Here is a 25,669-nt window from a genome sequence, read left to right as displayed (position 1 = left end):
TCCTCCCTGGCGCTGCTCTATAATGTTGTGGTGCGGACATATAGTCATTGATTGGTCACGTGATACACAATTGGACACTATCGGGAAATCTCCACGATCTGGGACAATTCCCAGTACACGCGTGACCATAACTTGGCCATTCCGCCTTGGTGAGACTGGCAGTAGGACCATCACACACAGACATGACCGAGATGCCCACTGACAGATGGCCCCGGCACAACACTGGTGACAGCGGTGGACACGCCCCCAATGACAGTCGCTGCCAATGGGCGTGCAGCTTGTTGAGGGGGCGGGGCCTTGTGCAGCTCTCGGCTGGAGCAGGGATGGTAAGCAGCTTTGTTTATCTGGGTCCCGTCTGCGGGGAATGGTGGCGGCTCTGCGGGCGGCTGCTGTGCCCGGGAGGGGTCCGGCTGCTGTGTGCAGCACTGACAGGAAGGCAGTGCCCAGTGCAGAGGGGCGTCGGTGCTGGGCATGGGATCAGACCTGGTGCAGGGGGTGTATCATCCATCCCCAGCTGCAGGGCAATGCGAGCCTCTGCTGGCACATACTGCTGCTGGGCATTTGAGCCACTGTGTCACCAGTGGAATGGCATCTGGCCCCTGGGTTGCATTACTTGGGCATTCTGGGCATCATGTATTAATAGACTGCAGCCGCCAGGAGTCAGGCAGGCGGAAGACGTAATATGTGCTATAAAGTACAAGGCGTCTTGTAAATGTCGCACAACTTCAGGTAAAGTCTATTATGTGAGATTAGCCCGCAGCGTGCCAGCGTGGTGATAGTGCTCCTACCTGGCGCAGCGTGCCAGCGCGGTGATAGTGCTCCTACCTGGCGCAGCGTGCCAGCGCGGTGATAGTGCTCCTACCTGGCGCAGTGTGCCAGCGCGGTGATAGTGCTCCTACCTGGCGCAGTGTACCAGCACGGTGATCGTGCTCCTACCTGGCGCAGCGTGCCACCGCGGTGATAGTGCTCCTACCTGGCGCAGGGTGCCAGCGCGGTGATAGTGCTCCTACCTGGCGCAGGGTGCCAGCACGGTGATCGTGCTCCTACCTGGCGCAGCGTGCCACCGCGGTGATAGTGCTCCTACCTGGCGCAGGGTGCCAGCGCGGTGATAGTGCTCCTACCTGGCGCAGGGTGCCAGCGCGGTGATAGCGCTCCTACCTGGCACAGCGTGCCAGCACGGTGATAGTGCTCCTACCTGGCGCAGTGTGCCAGCGCGGTGATAGTGCTCCTACCTGGCGCAGCGTGCCAGCGCGGTGATAGTGTTCCTACCTGGCGCAGCGTGCCAGCGCGGTGATAGTGCTCCTACCTGGCGCAGGGTGCCAGCGCGGTGATAGTGCTCCTACCTGGCGCAGCGTGCCAGCGCGGTGATAGTGTTCCTACCTGGCGCAGCGTGCCAGCGCGGTGATAGTGCTCCTACCTGGCGCAGCGTGCCAGCGCGGTGTTAGTGCTCCTACCTGGCGCAGTGTGCCAGCGCGGTGATAGTGCTCCTACCTGGCGCAGTGTGCCAGCGCGGTGATAGTGCTCCTACCTGGCGCAGGGTGCCAGCGAGGTGATAGTGCGCCTACTTGGCGCAGTGTGCCAGCGCGGTGATAGTGCTCCTACCTGGCGCAGTGTGCCAGCCAGGTGATAGTGCTCCTACCTGGCGCAGCATGCCACCTCGGTGATAGTGTTCCTACCTGGCGCAGTGTGCCCACACCATGGTGCAAGACTGGCACAATGCAATAAGAAGTGTGGATTCATACATCTCGTATTCATAAGCATTGAGCCAGTATAATGTGTGATACGTACACAGCCCTCCCCGCAGACTGACGGTTCTGCGCTGTATGGACTTACATCAGGGCGCTCACTGACTACAGAATCAGAGATGAGCGATCCCGCAGTGTAAAGTTCTGTGTTCGTAACGGTGCCGAACTCCGGACACGGACTTCTCCTAGAAGTCCATTTTACAGTTCGGTAATCAGGGGAGGAGAGAGAGATTTTCCAGGTCACCATTGATTTCTATGGGGTTCAGGTTCAAGTTCGGGTAGAGTTCTGGTACCCGAACCAAACTTTGGACTAAAGATCGGTCAAAGCTGAATTTCCACGGGACTGCTCATCCCTGGTCAGAGTATATAACACAACAGTCTGCGAAGACATGTCTGCTCCTTACACAAAGTTACTCCAGTTTCTCAATGTGATACAGAGTCTCGCTTTATCCACAACTTCTGAGAGGAGTATGGTGGTACCCACAACAGGGTTACCGACCGTCCAGAAATTCCAGGATAGTTCCTAAAATTAGGGCATGATGACCTTAAAGGGAATGTGTCACCCCCCCTCCCTGGGCGATATTAGACCTCTACTATGGCCATACAAGTGATAGAAAAGTAAATCTATACTTACCTGTATGACCCATAGCAGAGGTCTGATTGCAGCAAAATCTGATTTTATAAAGTCTGTTTTCCAGAGGCTTGGCATCCGGGGGACGCCAAGCAAACCCCTCCTATCTGCTTACTATTCCCCTAAATCACCCCTTGACAAAGGCCCACGTCAAAACGCGTTGTGCGCACAGGTTGGTGATCCTCCGGGTACTGACACTTATTACAGGTAATAAATTCATAGGTCTTTTCATATGTTCTATTAAGTTTCAGCTGTGATTGTGCATGTATACACATAGATTGTTTCTTTTTTTGAACTATACCCGTCCTTGAGGCTCCCAATCAAATATACATTTGTATATTAAGACAGATACTACTTCATGTCATTTAGGTGCTGCATATAGTAGCCATATACATATGTATTTAGTCTTCCTGTGTGCCTTTTCCACATGACAAGTATTGTTGGTGTTCTTATCCCACATTAACCTGTTAATATTTTAATAATAAAGTTTACCTATTTTTATACACTATGGACGTTTTTTGATCCATCATTTAGGCGATTACTCATCATCTCTCCTTCTGTATGGCCCATAGCAGAGGTCTGATTGCAGAGAAATCTGGTTTTATAAAGTCTGTTTTCCAGAGGCTTGGTGTCCGGGGGATGACAGGCAAACCCCTCCTATCTGCTTACTATTCCCCTTAATCGTCGCCTCTGTGCTCAATTGCCATATTGCCCCCCTCCCCTGCACGTCACAGGGCCCTGTGACAGGCCCTGTAATGTGCCTGCTCTGCCTCCCATTCCGCGCATGAGCAAAGCGCCGCTCCCATGGAGTGTGCTTTGTTTCCCTCCTGTTTGGCTGCGTACTGCGCCTCAGCCTTGTATTGCACAAGCGACGCTGAGTCACTGAGACTTCCGCTCCCCTGGCAGTACACAGCCAAACGGGGCCGGAGGGAAACAAAGCGCACTCCGTGGGAGCAGCGCTTTGCGCATGCGCGGGAGGGGAGGCAGAGCAGGGCACGTCACAGGGCCTGTCACAGGGCCCTGTGACATGCAGGGGAGGGGGGGAATATGGTAATTTAGCACAGGGGTGGCAATTTAGGGGAATAGTAAGCAGATAGGAGGGGTTTGCTTGGCGTCTCCTGGACGCCAAGCCTCTGGAAAACAGACTTGATAAAACCAGATTTCTCTGCAATCAGACCTCTGCTATGGGCCATACAGGTAAGTATAGATTTACTTTTCTATACCCTGTATGCCCATAGTAGAGGTCTGATATCGCCCAGGGGGTGACACATTCCCTTTAAAAAATTAAAGTGTTCGTGATTTTTTGGAAGCTGAAGAAACTTCTACAGATTATTTAGACTGTAATTCACATCATTTTACAGTGAATGCAGCTGATGTCGTCATGTCAGAATTATGGGCTGTAGATATGTATCACTATCACTAATGATTATGGTTTTCCAATGTGTGTATAAGAAATATTGTCAGTCCGTAATTTTTTGATAAGTTGTCCAGAAAAATAAAAAGTAAAGTTGGTAACTCTGGTCTACAGTCCCCAGTCTTGCCTGCTTATTGGTGTCCTCAGTGCTGAGAAATACAGGCAGATACTTTATGTATCCATCATCAATACCATCAGGGAGGCATCTGATCAAATTTATTCTGCAGCACAAAACAACCCCAAACATGCAGCTAATGTCATTAAGAGCGATGTTCAGGAAAAAGAAGAGCCAGAAGCCCTTGAAGTGATTAAATGGTCCCCACAGAGCCTTGATCTCAACATCATCAAGTCTACGTGAAGAAACTGAAGGATTTTCACAAAGCTGCATCCACAGAAGATCTGTGGCTAGTTTTTCATGATATTTGTGACAACCGCCCTCCTGAGTTCTCTAAACCCTGTGTTGCAAGTGTAGAAGAACTGACGCTGTTTTGAAGGCAAAAGGTGGTCACCCCAAATATTGATGGAATTCATATTATATTTTACTTGTTTATGTGCTGTATTATTTCGCATTGAGTTGTCTCAGCATCCAAACAAGCTAAATATTTCTGAGAATCTGTGTTTTCTTCTTATTTTCCAGTCAGCACCAGACTCAGGAACAGCTCCACCTGGTCAGACGGCCCCTTTCCCCAATGCTCCTCCTCTGATGCCTCCACCTTTTGTAAGTGGACAACTCTTACCACTGTGTGCTCGGTCCTTAGTACAAATCATCCTTGCATTTGCTCTTGTTTTTTTATTCATTTTGTGTGTTTTGAACCATTTTTTGTGCCCATTGCATTATTCAATCTGTGCCTTTTTAAAGTCTATTTTATATGTGCTCACCTATTTTTTTCCTTCTTTGTGGGTAGAGTTTAGCGATTCTATATGTTTTTGGCAGAATCATCAATTGCAACTTTTCAAAAAGTTGCAAAATTTGGCGCAACTCTACTCCTTCCCCTATGTGGATTTATGCACACATTTTCTAAAACGTTGCTTGTTTTGTGACATTTTGAAAAAGTTGCAAAAATGGTTAAGGACAGGAGAAAAAGTTTTTTGACTGCTCCATATTCATGAATCACATGCGCCATTTTGATGAATTTGGTGCAATAAACATCAGTAAATACTAAAAGACAAAAAAAAGAAAAATGACAAAGAAAAATCTCTATTTAGTAAAGATGAATCAGACAAAACAAAAAAAAATTCAAGAATTTTACAATATAAGAAAAAAATTAATACAGACATGTAAACTGTGAAAAGTATAGAGGTGGGAAGCTAATAGAGCCTGGGGCTCTAATAACATCATGACAATAAAAAAGGAAAAAGTTTCAAAGAGACTGTTTGGATTATAAACATGATAAAGTTTATGATTGGAAGAGGAATATAAGATCTATTTCCCCAAATCCAAAAAAACTGAGGGATAAAACTGACTTAAAATCTATCCTGAAGAATAATATAGATGACAAAACTCCATCCAGAAATGTAACTTTTTCATCTGAGGAAGGTTTTTCAGATATCAATGCAGAGAGCTCAGAAGATGGAACAGGAGGAGATTGTGGTAATCCTGCTTCAAAAAACGACAGGAGAAGCGACTGAGGAGGAGGAGGAGGAAATCAAGATTCCCCAAGTTTCAATACGAGGGGCAAGAAAAAGTAGACAACCCATGGTCCAGTGTTATCGTGCTTACCCCTACAATTCTCTCTGAACATGAGATCAATATCTTAAATAAAGGGACTAATTTTGTTCCTAATCAGGATTTTGATTTATTTTAAACGATTCTAGATGTAAATAAACTAGCCAGATTATTGACAGTAAAAAAGCATTTTCATAATGATCTCAATGTCCCTGGGGAATTGTATACGAAGGAGGATAATTGTGAAACCTTTGCACAATTGATGTTTGATGAACAATGTGTGCGGCTTACTTTGGAGGATTTAAAAGGTGTATCAGGGGAAGTCGATCTAATAAATGTTCATACTAAGGATTTTCATATTTCGAATCCATCTTTCTATCCAAAAGATTCTAAGGTTGAATGTATTTCAACTTTTCAATCTTTAATTGAAAGAGATTTGATAGAACTTTCTCAAAAAATTAAACAGAGTGTATCAAATAAAAAAAATAATCTAACTATAGATGAGAAAAAAGCAATCACCAGCGTATCCAAAAGAGATGACCTGGTGATTAAGAAATCCGACAAAGCAGGCTGCATTGTTCTTGTGGATAAGAAACTCTATGAAAAATGTGTTTATGATATCCTGGATGATAATGAGACGTATAAAAGGATACCATTTAATCCTACAGAATCATGCAGAAAAATCTTGAGTAAATTGGTGGAAGACGGAGAAAAAATGGGGGTGTTTGCAGAAAAAATGAGTTATAATATTATACCTGATAATCTGATACCAATTTTTCATGGGCTCTCTAAAACCCACAAACCAGAATTTTCTACACCTTTGCGCCCCATTATATTCAGTATTTCTTCTTTGAATGAGAATTTAAATCCATGGGTAGATTTTTATCTACAGCCATTAATTCCCAGAACACCGAGTTACTTAAAAGATACGTCATCAGTAATTGATTATATGAAAAATGTAAAATGGTTTGAAAAAATCTAAATTTCTGTCATGTGATGTAGTAAATCTGTTTTCATCTATTCCACATAATCACTGCTGTATTCCACCATTTACAAAAATATAGCGGCTATACGGACGAAATGAAGGAAATGATTATCCATAGTATTGAATATCTCCTTGAGCATAATTTTTTTTATGTTCAATGAAGAATATTATTTCCAAATTAAAGGTTGCCCGATAGGCTCATGTTTCTCTCCATCTTTAGCCGTACTTTTTCTATCATGGTGGGAAGAAAGCGCTATTTTCACAGACAAAAATCCTTTTAAAAATTACATTGAACTATATGTTAGATATTTGGACGATGTTTTACTAATATGGGTAGGAGAAGTGGAAAAAATCCCATATTTTTTATCCTATATCAATGCTAATGATGTAAATTTAAAATTTACTTATAGTGAACCGCAGGACAAAATTAGCTTTTTAGATTTTTATCTTATGGGAGATGTAAAACAACGAAAGGTTAGATATCACAACTATAGAAAACCTATTAGTGGGAACACTACACTTAGAGCAGACAGCTGCCACCCTGCCCATACTGTGAATTCAATCCCCTATGGTGAATTAAACAGAATTTATAGAAATAGCTCTGATATCACACTATTCAATGAACAAGCAAAGGTAGCAACATCTAGATTAATGGAAAGGGGGTATAAGAAAAATCATATTGATTCAGCATTAAAAAAAGTTCTTGTAAGAAATACTCATTTAAACAACAGAGATGATGGTATTAATAACAACAAGAAACCAATAACAATAAAATCGAAAAAAAAACCATCTTCAGTACCCCATATAGTTGCCAATTTCAGGAAATGAAAAATATTATAAACAGATATGTCCCTGTATTATTCCAAGATCGTGACTTAAATAACATCCTGAAAAATGGATTAGTATGTGTGCTGAGAAAAGGGAGATCAATAGGTGCTACTCTTTCCCTAAGTCTATACATGCCACAAAAAAGCGATAAAAAAACCTGGCTAAGTTGTAAAGGTTTTTTTAAATGTGCATGTTCCAAATGTACGATGTGCCAGTATACATTGCAAACTCAAAAAATTGATGCAGCCGATGATATTAAAAGATTTATTAATTGCAATACAAATGATGTTGTGTGTTGCATATTTTGCACAGAATGTAAAATAAAATACATTGGCTGCACAATACGTAAATTAAAGAAAAGGATGGCAGAACATGTTACCAACATCAAAAATAAAAACGCATCCTATTCAGAAGCATGCAAGCATTTTGTAGAGAGACATAAAGGGGAATTAAACAATTTTTCATTCTATGGGCTAGAAAAAGTGGATATTCCTATTAGAGGAGGGGATTGGAAGAAAAAACTCCTCCTAAGAGAATTACTTTGGATCATTAAACTTGACACAAAATACCCCAACCGCATGAACCATAGGAATGATACTCTTTACCTATATTAAATTTTAGGGATTTGAATGCAGGTTTTTTTTTTCTGTGTTTTTTTTTCTCCTTCTGGTTTTCCTTGTGATTTAGCCTTGTGATTATGCTAATTATTATTCTCTAATGTGATTGATTGTTAACATATGTGTCTATTGATCAACGGTTGGTTACCATTTGTTTTTATACCATGTATCATAAGGAATCTGTATCTCAGTGAATAAGGGCTTTTTGCCAGAAACGTGTTGAGATGTATTCCCAACCTGTATGATCTTTTAAATTATTTTGTAATAAATTGAGAATTTAATTATTTTTGGGACTCACCAAAATTATTTTCTTAACAGAGCCTGGGGGTTGAACATCCATTAAAGAATGACAGTTCCTGGTTTGGGGGAAGGAGGGTTAGAGAGGGTCTAGCTACAGACTATACAAAGAAGCTGGTAGTGTTATGTTTCACAGAAATCTATAGAAGGCATAATAATAAGATGTCCACCTTAGGTTGCCATGTCTTAATAAACACATTGTGCCACTTGTCTTCCCAACTAGCATACTTCTCAAGATGGTACCACTGGTTGATTTTGTGAAACCACATAGCTGTGCTGGGAGGGCATTTTGATCCCCGCAACTGTGAAATAAGAAGCTCAGCTGCCATAAAAAAATGTGCTTACTTTACATTTGTCAGTTCTGTGGCATGTGAAAGGTGCCCAAAGTTGAACTAAGATGGTGGGAAGGGGATTTTTGGCAATTCCACCAGATGTGGTAGAGATTTCCTTTGCGAAGGAGGTCAGGGGTTCTATACTGCCCAGTTAAGGTTTTGAATGAATGTAGCAAAACCATGAGAGTGTTTAAAGAAGCTCTGTCTTCAACTTTTTTAAAATCTAAATCTGTGTATATGTGTATGTAGTTTACTTTCAGTGTATTAATATACTCGCCTACCGCCATCTTCTTCGGTATCCACACAGTTCTGGTCCTCTTCTCAGTGATGTCACCGCTCTTCAGACTATCCAGCTCACTCTATGCTATATGTGTCAGTCGGAAGTCTCTCTTATAATATAAGTCTACCGTGTCTCATTCTGACGATCTATAGGCTTACATTGTAAAAGCCACTTCTACTCACGCAGAGTGCAGTGTGATCCTGAGAGTCTGAGGAGCGGTGACGTCACTGAGAAGAGGAGCAGAAGGGCACTGTATATTGGATAAGATGGCTGTAGGGGAGCATATTAACACAATGAGAGTACACTATATACAGATACACACAGATTTAGTGTGAAAACAAGTTCATGGGAGGGTTCCTATAAAGACAAAGTCAACCTCCATCTCTCAGGCAGAGGCCACAGCCCCACTATTAGTATTTGGTCAGTATTCGGTCAGTATTTTTTCTCAGTAGTGGGAGCCAAAGCCAGGTGAGGAACAATCAGGGAAAAGGTAGAATAGAAACAAGTGCACAAATTATGCATTTATCATCCACTCCTGGTTTTGTCACCCACTCCTGAGAAAAAATACTGACCGAATACTGACCAAATACTGATAGTGGGGCCGTGGCCTAATAAGTAGTTCAGCATTATTGAGGATAAATCATTGTAAACTTTTGAGAAGAGCTTGCTAAAAACAAATTAGAATACAAGATTGCCTCTTACCATTGGCCAAGTCTAGAAAAAAAAAGCCAGACCAGAGCAGTTTACTTAAAGAAGCACTTCTCCCACCAAAATTTTTATCCTCTTAATATATTGCAGTCATTATATTATATAGCACTGTGTACTCACAATTGCATTTCTACCCAGCTAATTATTCTCCTTTCTCTGCTCTATGCAGAAACAGGAAGGCTTTGTCCACACATTTATCACCCCCATCTTCAACCCCTGACCCGGCTGCTCCGCTTCTCCCCCCACCAGAGACTTTTGCAGTGACTTATGACTCATACAGAGAAAATTGACCTCCTGTTTCTACATAGAGCTTAGAAGGAATCAGCTAGTCAGTTTTTAATCATGTGATGTCATAGACCTAATGGAAAAGAGAAGAATTAGCTGAGTAGAAGGGTAAATGAGCAATTGTAAGTACACAGTGCTATATTATATGATGATTGTAATACACTGCTCAAAAAAATAAAGGGAACACTCAAATAACACATCCTAGATCTGAATGAATGAAATATTCTCATTGAATACTTTGTTCTGTACAAAGTTGAATGTGCTGACAACAAAATCACACAAAAATCATCAATGGAAATCAAATTTATTAACCAATGGAGGCCTGGATTTGGAGTCACCCCCAAAATTAAAGTGGAAAAACACACTACAGGCTGATCCAACTTTGATGTAATGTCCTTAAAACAAGTCAAGATGAGGCTCAGTATTGTGTGTGGCCTCCACGTGCCTGTATGACCTCCCTACAACGCCTGTGCATGCTCCTGATGAGGTTGCGGATGGTCTCCTGTGGGATCTCCTCCCAGACCTGGACTAAAGCATCCGCCAACTCCTGGACATACTGTGGTGCAACGTGACGTTGGTGGATGGAACGAGATATGATGTCCCAGATGTGCTCAGTCGGATTCAGGTCTGGGGAACGTGCGAGCAAGTCCATAGCTTCAGTGCCTTCATCTTGCAGGAACTGCTGACACACTCCAGCCACATGAGGTCTGGCATTGTCCTGCATTAGGAGGAACCCAGGGCCAACCGCACCAGCATATGGTCTCACAAGAGGTCTGAGGATCTCATCTCAGTACCTAATGGCAGTCAGGCTACCTCTGGCAAGCACATGGAGGGCTGTGCGGCCCTCCAAAGAAATGCCACCCCACACCATTACTGACCCACTGCCAAACCGGTCATGCTGAAGGATGTTTCAGGCAGCAGATCGCTCTCCATGGCATCTCCAGATTTTGTCACGTCTGTCACCTGTGCTCAGTGTGAACCTGCTTTCATCTGTGAAGAGCACTGGACGCCAGTGGCGACTTTGCCAATCCTGGTGTTCTGTGGCAACTGGCAAGCGTCCTGCACGGTGTTGGGCTGTGAGCACAACCCCCATCTGTGGACGTCGGGCCCTCATATCACCCTCATGGAGTCTTTTTCTAACCCTTTGTGCAGACACATGCACATTTGTGGCCTGCTGGAGGTCATTTTGCAGGGCTCTGGCAGTGCTCCTCCTGTTCCTCCTTGCACAAAGGCGGAGGTAGCGGTCCTGCTGCTGGGTTGTTGCCCTCCTACGGCCCCTCCACGTCTCCTGGTGTACTGGTGTAACGGGTCTGGGAGGTGGAACCTCTGAGCTACTATACAAAGGGGCAGTCCTTGTAAGGAAGCGGGTGGCTCCCAGGGAAAGCGGGCAGGTAGTCACGTCAAGTGACAGGGATAGTCTCTGGGTAGAAGGGCAGGAGGTCACGGCGAGTGACGGGGACAGTCTCTTGACAGGCGGGTGGTCACGGCAAGTGACAGCAGGATAAGAGTCTTTAGACAGGCGGGTGGTCACAGTAAGTGACAGCAGGGTAAGAGTCTCTCGACAGGCAGGTGGTCACGGCAAGTGACAGCAGGATAAGAGTCTCCGGACAGGCAGGTGGTCACAGCAAGTGACGGCTAAGCCTCCAGGTAGGCTAGCAGGCGGGTAGCAGGTGAGCGCTCCCAGGTGAGCGGGTAAGAGTCTCTGGACAGGCTGGCAGACAGGCAGGTATCAGGCAGTTATCAGGCAGGTATCTGGCAGGTGCTTCCTGGTCCGCGGGCGGACTGATCCATAGACAGACTGGCAGGTGCTGGTAGCCAGACTGTCGGACCGCAGGATTGCAAGCAGGTAGACAGGTATCAGGCAGGTATCAGGCAGGTATCTGGCAGGTGCTTCCTGGTCCGCAGGCGGACTGATCCATAGACAGACTGGCAGATGCTGGTAGGCAGACTGTCGGACCGCAGGATTGCAAGCAGGTAGACAGCACTGGAAAACAAGCTGGCAACGGGACCTGAGGGAAAACAAGCTGGCAACGGGACTCCTTAGGACGCATGCGCGCCCTAAGCACAGTGACCGGGAAGCAGCGCGCGCTGCCAGTAGAGCGGGAGGAGGACGCCGGGCACGGAGCGGAGAGGTGAGGGGAACGGCGTCCCTGCCTAGCAGGAAGCAGGGACGCCGACGCTACAGTACCCCCCCTTTAGGCCCCCCCTTTTTTAGGCCAGAGAGAAATTTATCAAGGATGAGAGGGGCATGGATGTTCTCCCGGGGCTCCCACGTTCTCTCCTCAGGACCAAACCCCTTCCAATCCACTAGAAAAAAGGTCTTTCCTCTTACCCTTTTTGTGGCCAGAATGTTCTCTACCTCAAACTCGTTTTCAGCGGAAACCGAAGCAGGAGGCGTACCTGTAGACTTGGAAAAAGAGTTAAGTACAACGGGTTCGAGTAGAGATACATGGAAGGAGTTAGGGATCCGCAAGTTGGCCGGGAGTTTCAATTTATAGGCCACCGGGTTGATTTGTTTGATAACTTCCAGTGGGCCGATGAACCGAGGCCCTAACTTGTAGTAAGGAATCTTGAGCCGGACATATTTGGACGAGAGCCAGGCTTTATCTCCAGGACGGAATTGTGGCGGATCCAGACGTCTTTTGTCAGCCTGTTTTTTCATCCGCTCGGATGACTGAAGAAGTGTGGATCTGGTACTCTCGCAAATGGAGGAAAATTCGCTAACAAGAGATTCTGCAGCCGGATTGTCCACCGAGGTGGAGATGGGAAACGGGATCCGAGGATGCTGACCGTAGACTATAAAAAACGGGGATTTGGAGGAAGATTCGCTCTCGTGATTATTGTAGGAAAATTCGGCCCACGGTAAAAGATCCACCCAGTCGGAATGGTGAGCATTAACAAAGTGCCGGAGGTAACTGGTTAAAATTTGGTTGATCCGCTCTACTTGACCATTGGACTGTGGGTGATAAGCAGAAGAGAAGTCCAAGGTGACCCCCAGCAATTTACACATGGCTCGCCAGAAGCGAGAGGTGAACTGAACTCCTCGATTGGATACGATGTGGAGAGGAAGACCATGAAGACGGAAAATATGATGGATAACGTCTTTAGCCAAATCAGATGCAGACGGGAGGCCCGGCAGGGGAATGAAGTGAGCCATCTTAGAAAAGCGGTCAGCGACCACCCAAATGACCGTACAACCGGCAGAGACAGGGAGGTCCGTTATAAAGTCCATGGCTATATGCTGCCACGGGGCAGCAGGTACAGGAAGAGGCAGGAGGCGGCCGGCTGGCAGGTGTCTAGGAACCTTGTTGCGGGCGCAGGACGCACAGGCTGAAACAAAGTCTATTACGTCCTTGTGCAGGGTAGGCCACCAGTAATGCCGGGTAATAAGCTGGAGGGTCTTTTTCTGACCAGCATGGCCAGCTAGCTTAGACGAATGTCCCCAGTGTAGGACCTTCTCATGATCAGGTACTGTTACGAACGTCTTACCGGGTGGAAGACGATTTAGATTCACGGGGGCCACCTGCATTACTTTGGTGGGGTCGATGATGTGCTTAGGCTCCTCCTCTAGATCAGAGACCAAAAAGGATCGGGACAAGGCATCAGCTTTGATGTTTTTGTCTGCCGGGCGAAAATGAAGAATGAAATCAAAGCGGGCGAAGAACAAGGACCACCGGGCTTGGCGCGGGTTAAGTCTCTGGGCACTCTGGAGGTAAGTCAAGTTCTTGTGGTCCGTGTAAATTATTACCGGGTGAAGAGCCCCCTCGAGCAGGTAACGCCACTCCTCCAGTGCCAGCTTAATGGCTAATAATTCTCGGTCTCCTATAGAATAATTGCGCTCAGAAGAGGAGAAGAGTTTGGAGAAGAAGCCGCAGGTTACCATTCTTCCGGAAGACGACTTTTGGGTGAGTACCGCTCTGGCTCCGGAGGAGGAAGCGTCTACTTCTAGGATAAATTGTTTGTTGCCGTCCGGACGATGCAGCACAGGGGCGGAGGAGAAAGCTTGTTTCAAGGAAAGGAAGGCCTCCTTTGCTTCGGGCGGCCATTCTTTGGGATTAGCGCCCTTACGGGTGAGCGCAGAGATAGGGGCAGTCCGGGAAGAGAAGTGCGGAATGAAGAGGCGGTAGTAGTTGGCGAAGCCCAGGAACCGCTGAATAGCCTTCAGCCCCTCCGGTCGGGGCCACTTCTGAATGGCAGACAGTTTCTCAGGATCCATTCGTAGGCCGGTCTGAGAGATTATGTAGCCCAGAAACGGAAGCGAGGTCTGCTCAAAGAGGCACTTCTCATATTTTGCGTAGAGGTGGTTCTGCCTGAGCCTGAGCAGGACCTGACGAGCGTCCCTCCGGTGTGTGGGAAGATCCGGAGAGAAGACCAAGATGTCGTCCAGGGACACCGCCACGCAGGAGTAGAGAAGGTCACGGAAGATGTCATTGACCAACTCTTGAAAGACGGCGGGAGCATTACAGAGACCGAAGGGCATTACGAGGTATTCATAGTGGCCGTCCCGGGTGTTGAATGCCGTCTTCCATTCATCTCCCTGACGGATACGGACCAGGTTATACACCCCACGGAGATCCAGCTTGGTGAAGATTCTAGCACCCCTCAGACGGTCAAATAATTCAGGAATAAGCGGAAGGGGGTATTTATTTTTCACCATGATCTGGTTAAGGCCTCTATAGTCTATACAGGGACGGAGTGAGCCGTCTTTCTTTTTGACGAAGAAGAAGCCTGCTCCCGCCGGGGAGGTAGATTTCCGGATAAATCCCCGGGCCAGATTCTCCTCAATATATTCAGACATGGACTGGGTTTCAGCAGCGGACAAAGAGTAAATACGCCCACGGGGAGGAGTAGCGCCGGGTATCAAGTCGATTGGGCAATCGTATGGTCTATGAGGGGGTAATGTCTCTGCTTCTCTTTTGTTAAAGACGTCCGCATAAGACCAATAGGGAACCGGTAGGCCGGGTAGATTGGCTGGGGTAGGAGAAGGACGGGCAGGATGAACGGGAACTAAACAAGTCTTATGGTAGTCCTGCCCCCAGCGAAGGACTTCTCCGGTCTGCCAATCAAGCACGGGTGCATGTCTCTGGAGCCAAGGTAGGCCTAGCAAGAGGGCGTGAGAGAGTCCAGGCTGAACAAGGAAGAAGATGCTCTCAGAGTGCAGCATTCCCACCTGCAGAGTTATGGATTCGGTGATGAGTTGGATGGGATGCGGTAAGAGACCCCCATCCACGGAGGTGACAGATAGGGGTACAGCCAGAGGTTTGGTGGGAATGCAGTATTTCTCTACCAGGGACTGAGAAATGAGATTTCCCGGCAGCTCCAGAATCAAGTTGAGCAAGTTCAAAGTAACGGTTCTCCCCGCAGATGATAGAGACCGACAGCATCAGAGAAGGAGAGGATTTATTCTTGTCTAGGACGACCTCTCTGAGCGATCCTAGACACAGGCGTTTCCCGACCTCTCCGGGCAGGAACGGATCCGGTGCTCCTTACTACCACAGTAGAAACCGCTCCCCTCGGCACGGCGAGACTCTTGACGGGTTTTGACCATCTTGGTTTGGTCGACCTGCATGGGCTCTGGCGAGTGCGCCCGGGGAGTTACTGAGGAAGAGATGGGATTCAGAAAAGTAGGAGCAAGGCGTGGAAACCTCCTCTCACGGGTGACCTCTTTGGTGCGCTCCTGGAACCGGATGTCAATCCGGGTGGCAAGTGTCACTAAGTCATCGAGAGTGGTAGGAATGTCCCGACCGGCTAGTTCATCTTTAATCCGACCGGACAGGCCCTCCCAGAAGACGGAAACCAGTGCCTCATTATCCCAGGCAAGCTCGGAAGCAAGAGTACGGAACCGTGTGGCATATTGGCCCACGGTGAGACTCCCTTGACGGAGGCGTAGCAGAGATGAGGCGGATGAGGTCTTTCGTCCTGGTTTGTCGAAGACTTTCCGGAAGGCCGTGAGAAAGGCAGGCAGGTTGGATACCAGGGGTCTCCTCTCTCCCATAGAGGATTTAGCCAAGCCAGTGCCTCCCCAGTGAGATGGGACATGATGAAGGCCACCTTGGCTCGGTCAGTGGTGAACTGGTATGCCAAAAGTTCAAAGTGCAGGGTGCACTGGTTAATGAAGCCTCGTGCCAGGCCGGGATCTCCACCAAAACGAGGCGGGGCGGAAAGGCATGGACCGGGAAGGGATGCCATGGTGTTGATGGGCAGCGGCGCTGCCGGAGTAGTAGTTGTGCGGGTGGAAGCAGCTCCCGATGAGGCGGTCAGTGTGTCCAGGCGGGAGTTAACACTACGCAGGTGGCCCAAGATGGAGTCCTGTTGGGACCGCTGACGGGATAGTTCATGACATAGGTCCGGGAGCGAGGGAGCTTGGGTGCCACCGGGTTCCATGGCCCGAGCAAACTGTAACGGGTCTGGGAGGTGGAACCTCTGAGCTACTATACAAAGGGGCAGTCCTTGTAAGGAAGCGGGTGGCTCCCAGGGAAAGCGGGCAGGCAGTCACGTCAAGTGACAGGGATAGTCTCTGGGTAGAAGGGCAGGAGGTCACGGCGAGTGACGGGGACAGTCTCTTGACAGGCGGGTGGTCACGGCAAGTGACAGCAGGATAAGAGTCTCTAGACAGGCGGGTGGTCACGGCAAGTGACAGCAGGGTAAGAGTCTCTCGACAGGCAGGTGGTCACGGCAAGTGACAGCAGGATAAGAGTCTCCGGACAGGCAGGTGGTCACAGCAAGTGACGGCTAAGCCTCCAGGTAGGCTAGCAGGCGGGTAGCAGGTGAGCGCTCCCAGGTGAGCGGGTAAGAGTCTCTGGACAGGCTGGCAGACAGGCAGGTATCAGGCAGGTATCTGGCAGGTGCTTCCTGGTCCGCGGGCGGACTGATCCATAGACAGACTGGCAGGTGCTGGTAGCCAGACTGTCGGACCGCAGGATTGCAAGCAGGTAGACAGGTATCAGGCAGGTATCTGGCAGGTGCTTCCTGGTCCGCAGGCGGACTGATCCATAGACAGACTGGCAGATGCTGGTAGGCAGACTGTCGGACCGCAGGATTGCAAGCAGGTAGGCAGCACTGGAAAACAAGCTGGCAACGGGACCTGAGGGCTGAAGCAGAGTTGAAAGGCTTTGCAACAACATTGCTCGGGCACCTCCATTTTGGAGTAGGTGCCTTATATATGGTGAGATCCTCCGGCCATTGGCCGGGGACTCCTTAGGACGGCGCGCTCGACCCCTTTAAGAGAGAGGGAGCGCGCACGCTCCCTAAGCACAGTGACCGGGAAGCAGCGCTCGCTGCCAGCAGAGCGGGAGGAGGACGCCGGGCAAGGAGCGGAGAGGTGAGGGGAACGGCGTTCCTGCCGACGCCGACGCTACAACTGGCATGTCTCCTGATAGTGCCTCCATCCTCTGGACACTACGCTGACAGACACAGCAAACCTTCTTGTCACAGCTCGCATTGATGTGCCATCCTGGATGAGCTGCACTACCTGAGCAACTTCTGTGGGTTGTAGATTCCGTCTCATGCTACCATGAATGTGAAAGCACAACCAACATTCAAAAGTGACCAAAACATCAGCCAGAAAGCATTGGTACTGAGATGTGGTCTGTGGTCCCCACCTGCAGAACCACTCCTTTATTGAGGGTGTCTTGATAATTGCCAATAATTTCCATCTATTGTCTATTCCATTTGCACAACAGCATGTGAAATTAATTGTCAATCAGTGTTGCTTCCTAAGTGGACAGTTTGATTTCACAGAAGTTTGATTTACTTGGAGTTATGCTCTGTTGTTTAAGTGTTCCCTTTATTTTTTTGAGCAGTGTATATTAAGAGGATAACATTTTTGATGGAAGTGCTTCTTTAAGTCCGTATGAATGTGACTTTAGCACTTGTTCTCTTTTTGTTTCTGATAGTGGAGGCACACTTTAATTTATACTGTTCATTTTCTTTATATAAAATAAAGTTGTTCTCTATGCACATCAGTGTTTATTATATGTCTGTAGACTATTTTCATATGGGATTGGTTTCTTGGTTCCAATACAATGCTTGAAGCAGATTTTTTCTTTGTCTTTAAGCAAAAGAATGCTCTAACATAGTAAACAAAAAAATTTGACCATCAAGTTTTAACAGGGAAAGAAGAGAGGTGATGTTAGCGATAAAATTGTAGTTAATTGTAGTACATTATAGAAGTATGTTGTGCAGATCCTGAGTTACGACCTTTATTACAGACCGGTGCATGTATACACGATGCCAGATTTAGAACACAAACCTTCCATCATTTTTTTCTTTGGTTAAAGAAGTTGTCCACTACTTGGACAACCCCCTGCCATCCCCCCAAATAAGAAAGTCTATACTCACCTCCCGTGCCGGCATTGTTCCCGCGGTGTCGGAACTCGCTCTCCCCGGTACTCCCGTGTGGCTGTTGTGACACGTGACCCTGGCGCCCAATCAGCGCTGACGTCACTCTCCCTGCCTCCTGTTGAATTGATCATGAAGAGGAAGTCAGAGATTGGCTGATCCCAGACTTCCTCTTTATGTTCGATTTGTCTGAAGGCGGGGACAGTGACGCCAGTGCTGATTGGATGCCAGGGTCTCGTGTGACAACAGCCGCACGGGAGCCCCAGCGAGAGCGAGTACGGCGTCAGCACGGGAGGTGAGTATAAGCTTTTTTATTTGATTAGGGCCAAACATTTAATTCAAGAAGGGGTTGTCCAAGTGGTGGGGAAGGATATAGGGAAGTATCATCTTTACACCAGGAACTGTACAGTTTTCTGATGTAGGAAAACTATACTGCGCTTATATAGGAAAAAGTCCTAGTGCATTATAGGAGCTCAGCAAAAGTTGTGCACTCAACACTTTTCATCCAGCAAAAAATGCAGATTGCTGACGGATTTGCACCTAACTGTTGACAATTTGGGACATTTCCATCCCCATTTCACTGAATGGATCCTTTTATTTCTGTTTTTGCAAATCCATACTGGACATGTGAACATAGCCTAAGCTGTTAGGGGTGTCTGTGATGATAAGCTCATCAACTGCTCCCAATGACAAGGACTGTGAACTACACATCTTACAAAAGCCATGGAATGTAGTTACAACTGATTTTACTGGAATCTCCACTTTTCCAGTGTCTATGGTAACAGCCCAACTGTCCCCCCACGTCTTCCTTCAGAGGAAACTGATCTGACAGGTTGGAAACAAAGGTGTCTACCAGCTGCTTTTCTCCTTCCTCTTATTCATGGTCACTGGTGTCAGAGATGATAGATAACCTTTTAGATGACAGCTAGAAATCTGAATGAGAACTATATCAAGTGATTAGTGGGAAAATGACCAGCAGCACTCACATTGTGCCAGCAGTTTACTGCATATCTGTGGAATCCTGAACTTATGAGGTCCTGTTAGGACTTTATTTGTTTGACAGCTTTATAGACAGTGCTGATTCCTCAGCAGGCAGGTGCTTTTCACTGCAGAGACACTTCTCTAGAGTTAAAATGGATCTGTCCTCAGAATGAACAATACAAACTGTATACGTAATTATAATAGATCTCTTAGACTAGATGGGGCTCTAGTAAAATCCAACTAGAGATGGACTCATGAAATGCTGATTTTATCATCAGAAAGGAAAACATTTAAAAATGATTACACAGCCTTTCTAACATGGGCTTTCAAAAAAAGTATGACAGCCTTATCAGGTTTAAGAGAGCTATTCATTAATTTATGCAGGCTGTATTGTGATCTATGGTTAACAATTACTTTCATGGATGATTCCAGTCTCGATATGTGATAATTATCAGATCAGGCCTCTCTAACCCCAGCTCATCCCTTGCTGCAAAATCGCAGACTGGAGCAGTTGGAAAGTTGCCGCTTCACTCAAGCCCATAACACTGTCAGTGTCAGTGTCAAATACAAGAATGGAGCTGCAGGATGCACGTGTAACCTCTATCCAGTGTTACTATTATGTTTCAGTTACTCTTTTTATTCGTGTCTTTTCATAGATGCCACCACCAGGTCTTCCACCTCCTTTTCCACCAATTGGACTGCCACCAATAGGACAAAGGCCTCCAACAATGCCCCCAATACCACATGCAATGTTGCCACCTATGATCCCACCCATGGCGGGACCACCTCCTCTATCTCAGGTATGGGTTTTCAAACATGCCTGCTGAAATCTAGAAATCATAAACCTCTAGTAATGGCGTTAAATGGCTTTGTACGTTTTGTTTTAAAAAATATGCTCTCATTGATTTACAGATTTCCTTCCTTCAGTCCTCAGACCACCACTGGGAACAATATTTTTACCTAAATGCATGTATTTGGGTCTAAAAATCATTTTTTAATTCAGTTTCATTAAAAAATGTTCACTTTTTTGCATTTAGAGGCTCTATGTTTCTCTGCACATTCAACTTTGATGTGGTCACAAAACATCTGAGAAGAGCTCACAGACAAAAGAATTAGAAGTTCTCCCATTTGACCGTCAGAATGAGCTCACTGACAAATTCTCAATTACCCCATTCTGCAGCTAACAATATCCAGTGCAACACAGAGGCAATACAAGGAATTGAAACGAAATTGCAAAAATTATTTTTAGCCACATGCATTTAAAGTGCACCTGTCAGCGGGATTGTGCTTAGTAAACCACATACACTGTCAGGTGGGCGCCATTACACTGAGTAAAATGATACCTTTGTTGATGAAATCCATCCAGTGCTTCTTTTATAATCTTTATTTTCATGTCTGCCATAATGAGATGCTCGTGCTCTGGGGCGGGACTTTAGGGAGGAGTTGTAGCTGGTGCTCTCATTATGTATGCCTATCTCTGGCCTCTGACAGGTCACTGTGCTTTCAGTGACCTGCCTACTGTTTTAAATACTGCCTTAGTAATTTCTGTGATAAAGTCAAATGTGCATCCCCCAAAATGGCCGCTGCCCCCTGCGCATGCGCAGTAGCACCTTTCGGTTGTCGAGAGATGCTACTACGCATGCTCAGGCGCCATATTGCTTAAGGAAAAAGAATTTGCCTGCAGCAATATGGCGCTGCGCATACACAGTAGCATGTCTCGGCAACCAAGAAATGCTATTGCACAAGTGCAGGAGGCGGGGGCCATATTGCTGCAACCAAATTAATTTTCCTTAAGCAATATGACGCCCGCGCGTGCGTAGTAGCATCTCTCAGCAACCGAAAGGTGCTACTGCGCATTCGCGGGCGGCAGCGGCCATTTTGGGGATGTACATTTGACTTTATCACAAAAATTACTAAGGCAGTGTTTAAAACAGTAGGCTGGTCACTGAAATCGCAGTGACCTGTTAGGGGCCATTGATAGAAATACATAATGAGAGCACCAGCTACATCCCCTCCGTAAAGGCCGCCCCAGAGCACAAGCATATCATTATGGCAGAACTGAAAGTAAAGATTATAAAAAAAGCACTGGATTGATTTCATCAACAAAGGTATCATTTTACTCAGTATAATGGCACCCACCTGACAGTGTATGTAGTTTACTAAGCACAATCCTGCTGACAGATTCGCTTTAAGTAAGAAAAAAATTGTCCCAAAAGTGGACAATGGCCACGGATAAAACTTATTCTTGGCTATATACAAAGTGTTAAAATTTTTCATTATGGGTTATCCAGTATAAGGGTACGTTCCCACGATTTGGAGCCGTCTGCGGCTCCGACGCTGCAGAGCAGCCACGCAACCTCCGCCTTCATTTTATTCAAATGAGCGGCGCGATTTTTTATTTTTCACATGCGGACTTTCCTCATAGAAGTTTACTAAGTATATGGGGAAAGTCCACATGGGGACCCACAAGAGAAATTGACATGCTGCGGATCTGAAAGAAGCGCCGCATGTCAGTTTCCGCAGGTGCACAGAGACACGTAGTGGACATGGGATTTCTAGAAATCCCACCACTATGCTGTAACATCTGGAAGGTGCGTGTTTAATGCTACATAAACACACAGCATCAAACCCGCAGCAGCTCCTGACCATGTGCACATATCGTTACAGTTTTAACATCCCAGGGATTGATATATGTAGGAGGTAGGTGCTGCTGTTGTTAGAGTCAGAGTCACACACACAAATATTGTTGCTGCTTTCTAGTACATGTCAATTTCATTTTGTTGCTGCATTCACAGCTACCTTCTCAGTACTAGCCCATATTGTTCTCCATGCTGCTGAAGATTCAGTATGTACTATAGAGAGATAGTAGAGTAGGATCTCAACTTCTGTGTGTGTACTATGTATGGGCGATATCATAGCAGCCCAGTGGAACTTTTTTGTGAACTGGCTTTTTATTTACTATTGGGGACAGGATAAAAAATACTTACGTTTTGGTGAAACACTTTATGAGGTGCATTACACAGTACTTGAGGTACTTTGACAGTTGTAAGCTTCAGATATCACATTTTATTATATTGACATCATGAGATATCCTAATGTTTTCTTAATGGAATTAACATTGACCTTCCTAATTTTGCTTTTCACCAAAGCTCCCAAGTCTTGTGCCGCCATTGATGTCAACTATGATGCTGCCAGCTGTACCATCCAGCACAACTACAGTCAGTATTTTCATATAAAAATGTCAAATGAAAAATATTTTGTGCAAGTTTTATTCCCTTTAAGGGCCGATTATTATTATTTCGTTTTAGAGCACCATTGATTCCATGGTGTGGTACATGAGAAGGGGAAACATACTAAATGCAAATATAAAATACAGTGAACCATCTAACAATGACAGACTAGTACAGAGGGAAGAGGACCCTTCTCTTACAGGCCTAACAGTCTACCGGATAATGTTTAAGGAGACAGTAGGCTGGGGATGTTGCATCAGCTTTTTTCGGTGGTGAGGTGGCAGCTTTTGTGGTGGTGAGGTGGCAGCTCCGGTGGTGGTGAGGTGGTAGTGGGGTTATTACCTTCTGTAAGCTTTCTTGAAGTGATGAGTTTTCAAATTCCGTCTGAAAGTTCAGAGTGTGGCGAATAATTGGACGTGTTGGGGCACAGAATACCAGAGGATGGGGGATATGCAGAAGTCTTGGAGGCGAGTAGGTGAGGAACGTACAGTGGGTACGGAAAGTATTCAGACCCCTTTAAATTTTTCACTCTTTATTTCATTGCAGCCATTTGGTAAATTCTAAAAAGTACATTTTTTTCTCATTAAATTACACTCTGCACCCCATCTTGACTGAAAAAGACAGAAATGTAGAAATTTTTGCAAATTTATTAAAAAAGAAAAACTGAAATATCACATGGTCAAAAGTGACCCTTTGCTCAGACACTCATATTTAAGTCACATGCTGTCCATTTCCTTGTGATCCTCCTTGAGATGGTTCTACTCCTTCATTGGAGTCCAGCTGTGTTTAATTAAACTGATAGGACTTGATTTGGAAAGGCACACACCTGTCTATATAAGACCTCACAGCTCACAGTGCATGTCAGACCAAATGAGAATCATGAGCTCAAAGGAACTGCCCAAGAAGCTCAGAGACAGATTTGTGGCAAGGCACAGATCTGGCCAAGGTTACAAAAGAATTTCTGCATTACTCAAGGTTCCTAAGAGCACAGTGGCCTCCATAATCCTTAAATGGAAGAAGTTTGAGGCCACCAGAAGTCTTCCTAGACCTGGCCGTCCAGCCAAACTGAGCAATCGTGGGAGAAGAGCCTTGGTGAGAGAGGTAAAGAAGAACTCCAAGATCACTGTGGCTGAGCTCCAGAGATGCCGTAGGGAGATGGGAGAAAGTTCCACAAAGTCAGCTATTACTGCAGCCCTCCACCAGTCGGGCCTTTATGGCAGAGTGGCCCGACGGAAACCTCTCCTCAGTGCAAGACATATGAAAGCCCGCATAGAGTTTGCTCAAAACACATGAAGGGCTCCCAGACTATGAGAAATAAGATTCTCTGGTCTGATAAGAAGAAGAGAGAACTTTTTGGTGATAATTCTAAGCGGTATGTGTGGAGAAAACCAGGCACTGCTCATCACCTGCCCAATACAATCCCAACAGTTTGGTTGCAATTGAAGGAAACATGTATGCTTCCAAGTACAGAGATATCCTGGATGAAAACCTCTTCCAGAGTGCTCTGGACCTCAGACTTGGCTGAAGGTTCACCTTCCAACAAGACAATGACCCTAAGCACACAGCTAAAATAACAAAGGAGTGGCTTCAGAATAACTCTGTGACCATTCTTGACTGGTCCAGCCAGATCCCTGACCTAAACCCAATTGAGCATCTCTGGAGAGACCTGAAAATGGCTGTCCACCAACGTTCACCATCAAACCTGATGGAACTGGAGAGGATCTGCAAGGAAGAATGGCAGAGGATCCCCAAATCCAGGTGTGAAAAACTTGTTGCATCATTCCCAAGAAGACTCATGGCTGTACTAGCTCAAAAGGGGGCTTCTACTCAATACTGAGCAAAGGGTCTGAATACTTATGACCATGTGATATTTCAGTTTTTATTTTTTAATAAATTTGCAAAAATTTCTACATTTTTGTTTTTTTTTCAGTCAAGATGGGGTGCAGAGTGTGCATTAATGAGAAAAAATGAACTTTTTAGAATTTACCAAATGGCTGCAATGAAACAGAGTGAAAAATTTAAAGGGGCCTCAATACTTTCCGTACCCACTGTATGAGTCTGGAGGAGAGAAGGAGGTTTTTGGAGGACCTGGGGTTGCATGGTGGAAGATATCGGGAGATTACTTCAGAGATATATGGATATTCTTTACCACGTAGATTTGGTTTATGTTTACTACCAAGTTGATGAATGCATAGGTAGTAATACTTTTTTCTTAGCAGGTGACTGTTCCTGGGACAGAGGCTGTGAGCTGTGAGTACTGCTGTGGGGTTATTAGAGAAACTGGGTTAGGCCACGTGCACACGTTCAGTATTTGGTCAGTATTTTACCTCAGTATTTGTAAGCCAAAATCAAGAGTGGAACAATCAGAGGAAAAGTATCATAGAAACACGTCACCACTTCTGTATTTATCACCCACTCCTGGTTTTGGCTTGCAAATACTGATGTAAAATACTGACCAAATACTGAACGTGTAAGTGGCCTTAGGGTACAAGCACACAACTGTTTTCTTTCCATCCGAGAAAAACACTCCGATTATTCTGATCAGAGTTTGATCAGAGTGGGATCACTTTTTCTCAGAGTTGTAGAGAAAAAAAAAGTTTCTCCATTATGTCAATCTGTGAACATCTGACTGCACTCGGATGTCACCCGATTGCGGTCTGATGTTTTCCATGGACCCATAGATTTGCATTGCTGATTTTGATCTGATACTCGGATCAAAATCGGACATGTCAGCAATTTTTTCCTGGGACCACTCAGTCTGAAGAAAAAATTGAACATGTGCACAGCCACATAGAATAATATGGGTACGAGTGCTATCCATCAAAACGGAGCCCTTACAAGTAGTTTAGATCACATGTATATTTCTACACATTTTACAATATAGAATAATAGAGAGAGTTTTTATTCTCCCTTCACCTAGATAGGATCATTGCAAGACATCAAATGCTAATTTTCCTCTTTTATTTCTGCTTTTATATCTTGGTTGTATTTTCAGCCCCAGTGACTCAGCCATCTGCTGCAGTAAGTAGCTTTAATTCTCTTAACCTTCGCTGACTTTTTGAACACTCTTTAGAATGTATAACTACATTTTAATAGGCAGTATTTATTTGCTCACAAGGAATATTATTTTTAAGTGTATCTTTCAGTTGTCCTATGCTGCCATTCAAAGAGAACATGTCAGCAGATTTCACAATACAAGCAGCATACATTATTAAATAGATCTTAGATCTGATGAGGCTGGTGTATTTACTTTGAAAATCTACTTTATGTTGTATGTTAAAATGGCTCTGTAATCCTTTTTGAAAGAGTCCGAAAAGATTGTAAAAGAGC

General features: G+C 45.6%; 1 protein-coding gene across 6 annotated transcripts in view; it reads left to right on the top strand.

The window, feature by feature from the left end:
• The first annotated feature begins 239 nt into the window (after positions 1 to 239).
• PRPF40B (pre-mRNA processing factor 40 homolog B) overlaps positions 240 to 25,669 on the top strand; it is a 63,654-nt gene continuing 38,224 nt past the window's right edge. For 4 of the 6 annotated variants that reach the window (XM_073663817.1, XM_073663816.1, XM_073663821.1 and 1 more), the window contains exons 1-6: positions 240 to 326; positions 4,428 to 4,508; positions 19,766 to 19,909; positions 22,259 to 22,327; positions 24,556 to 24,589; positions 25,335 to 25,360. In XM_073663817.1, coding sequence (XP_073519918.1) covers positions 324 to 326; positions 4,428 to 4,508; positions 19,766 to 19,909; positions 22,259 to 22,327; positions 24,556 to 24,589; positions 25,335 to 25,360 — 357 coding nt within the window. In that variant the 5' untranslated portion in view covers positions 240 to 323. Of the gene's footprint in view, positions 327 to 2,511; positions 2,584 to 4,427; positions 4,509 to 19,765; positions 19,910 to 22,258; positions 22,328 to 24,555; positions 24,590 to 25,334; positions 25,361 to 25,669 lie in introns of those variants that run through there. The other 2 variants (XM_073663818.1, XM_073663819.1) reach the window with 2 other exon arrangements.

This window comes from Phyllobates terribilis, unplaced genomic scaffold (assembly GCF_046119375.1).
Source record: "Phyllobates terribilis strain yellow unplaced genomic scaffold, ASM4611937v1 Scaffold_2__4_contigs__length_985480577, whole genome shotgun sequence".
Classification (NCBI taxonomy): Eukaryota; Metazoa; Chordata; class Amphibia; order Anura; family Dendrobatidae; genus Phyllobates; species Phyllobates terribilis.
Note: the sequence above shows the minus strand (reverse complement) of the source record. Positions and strands in the feature narration are given on the sequence as shown.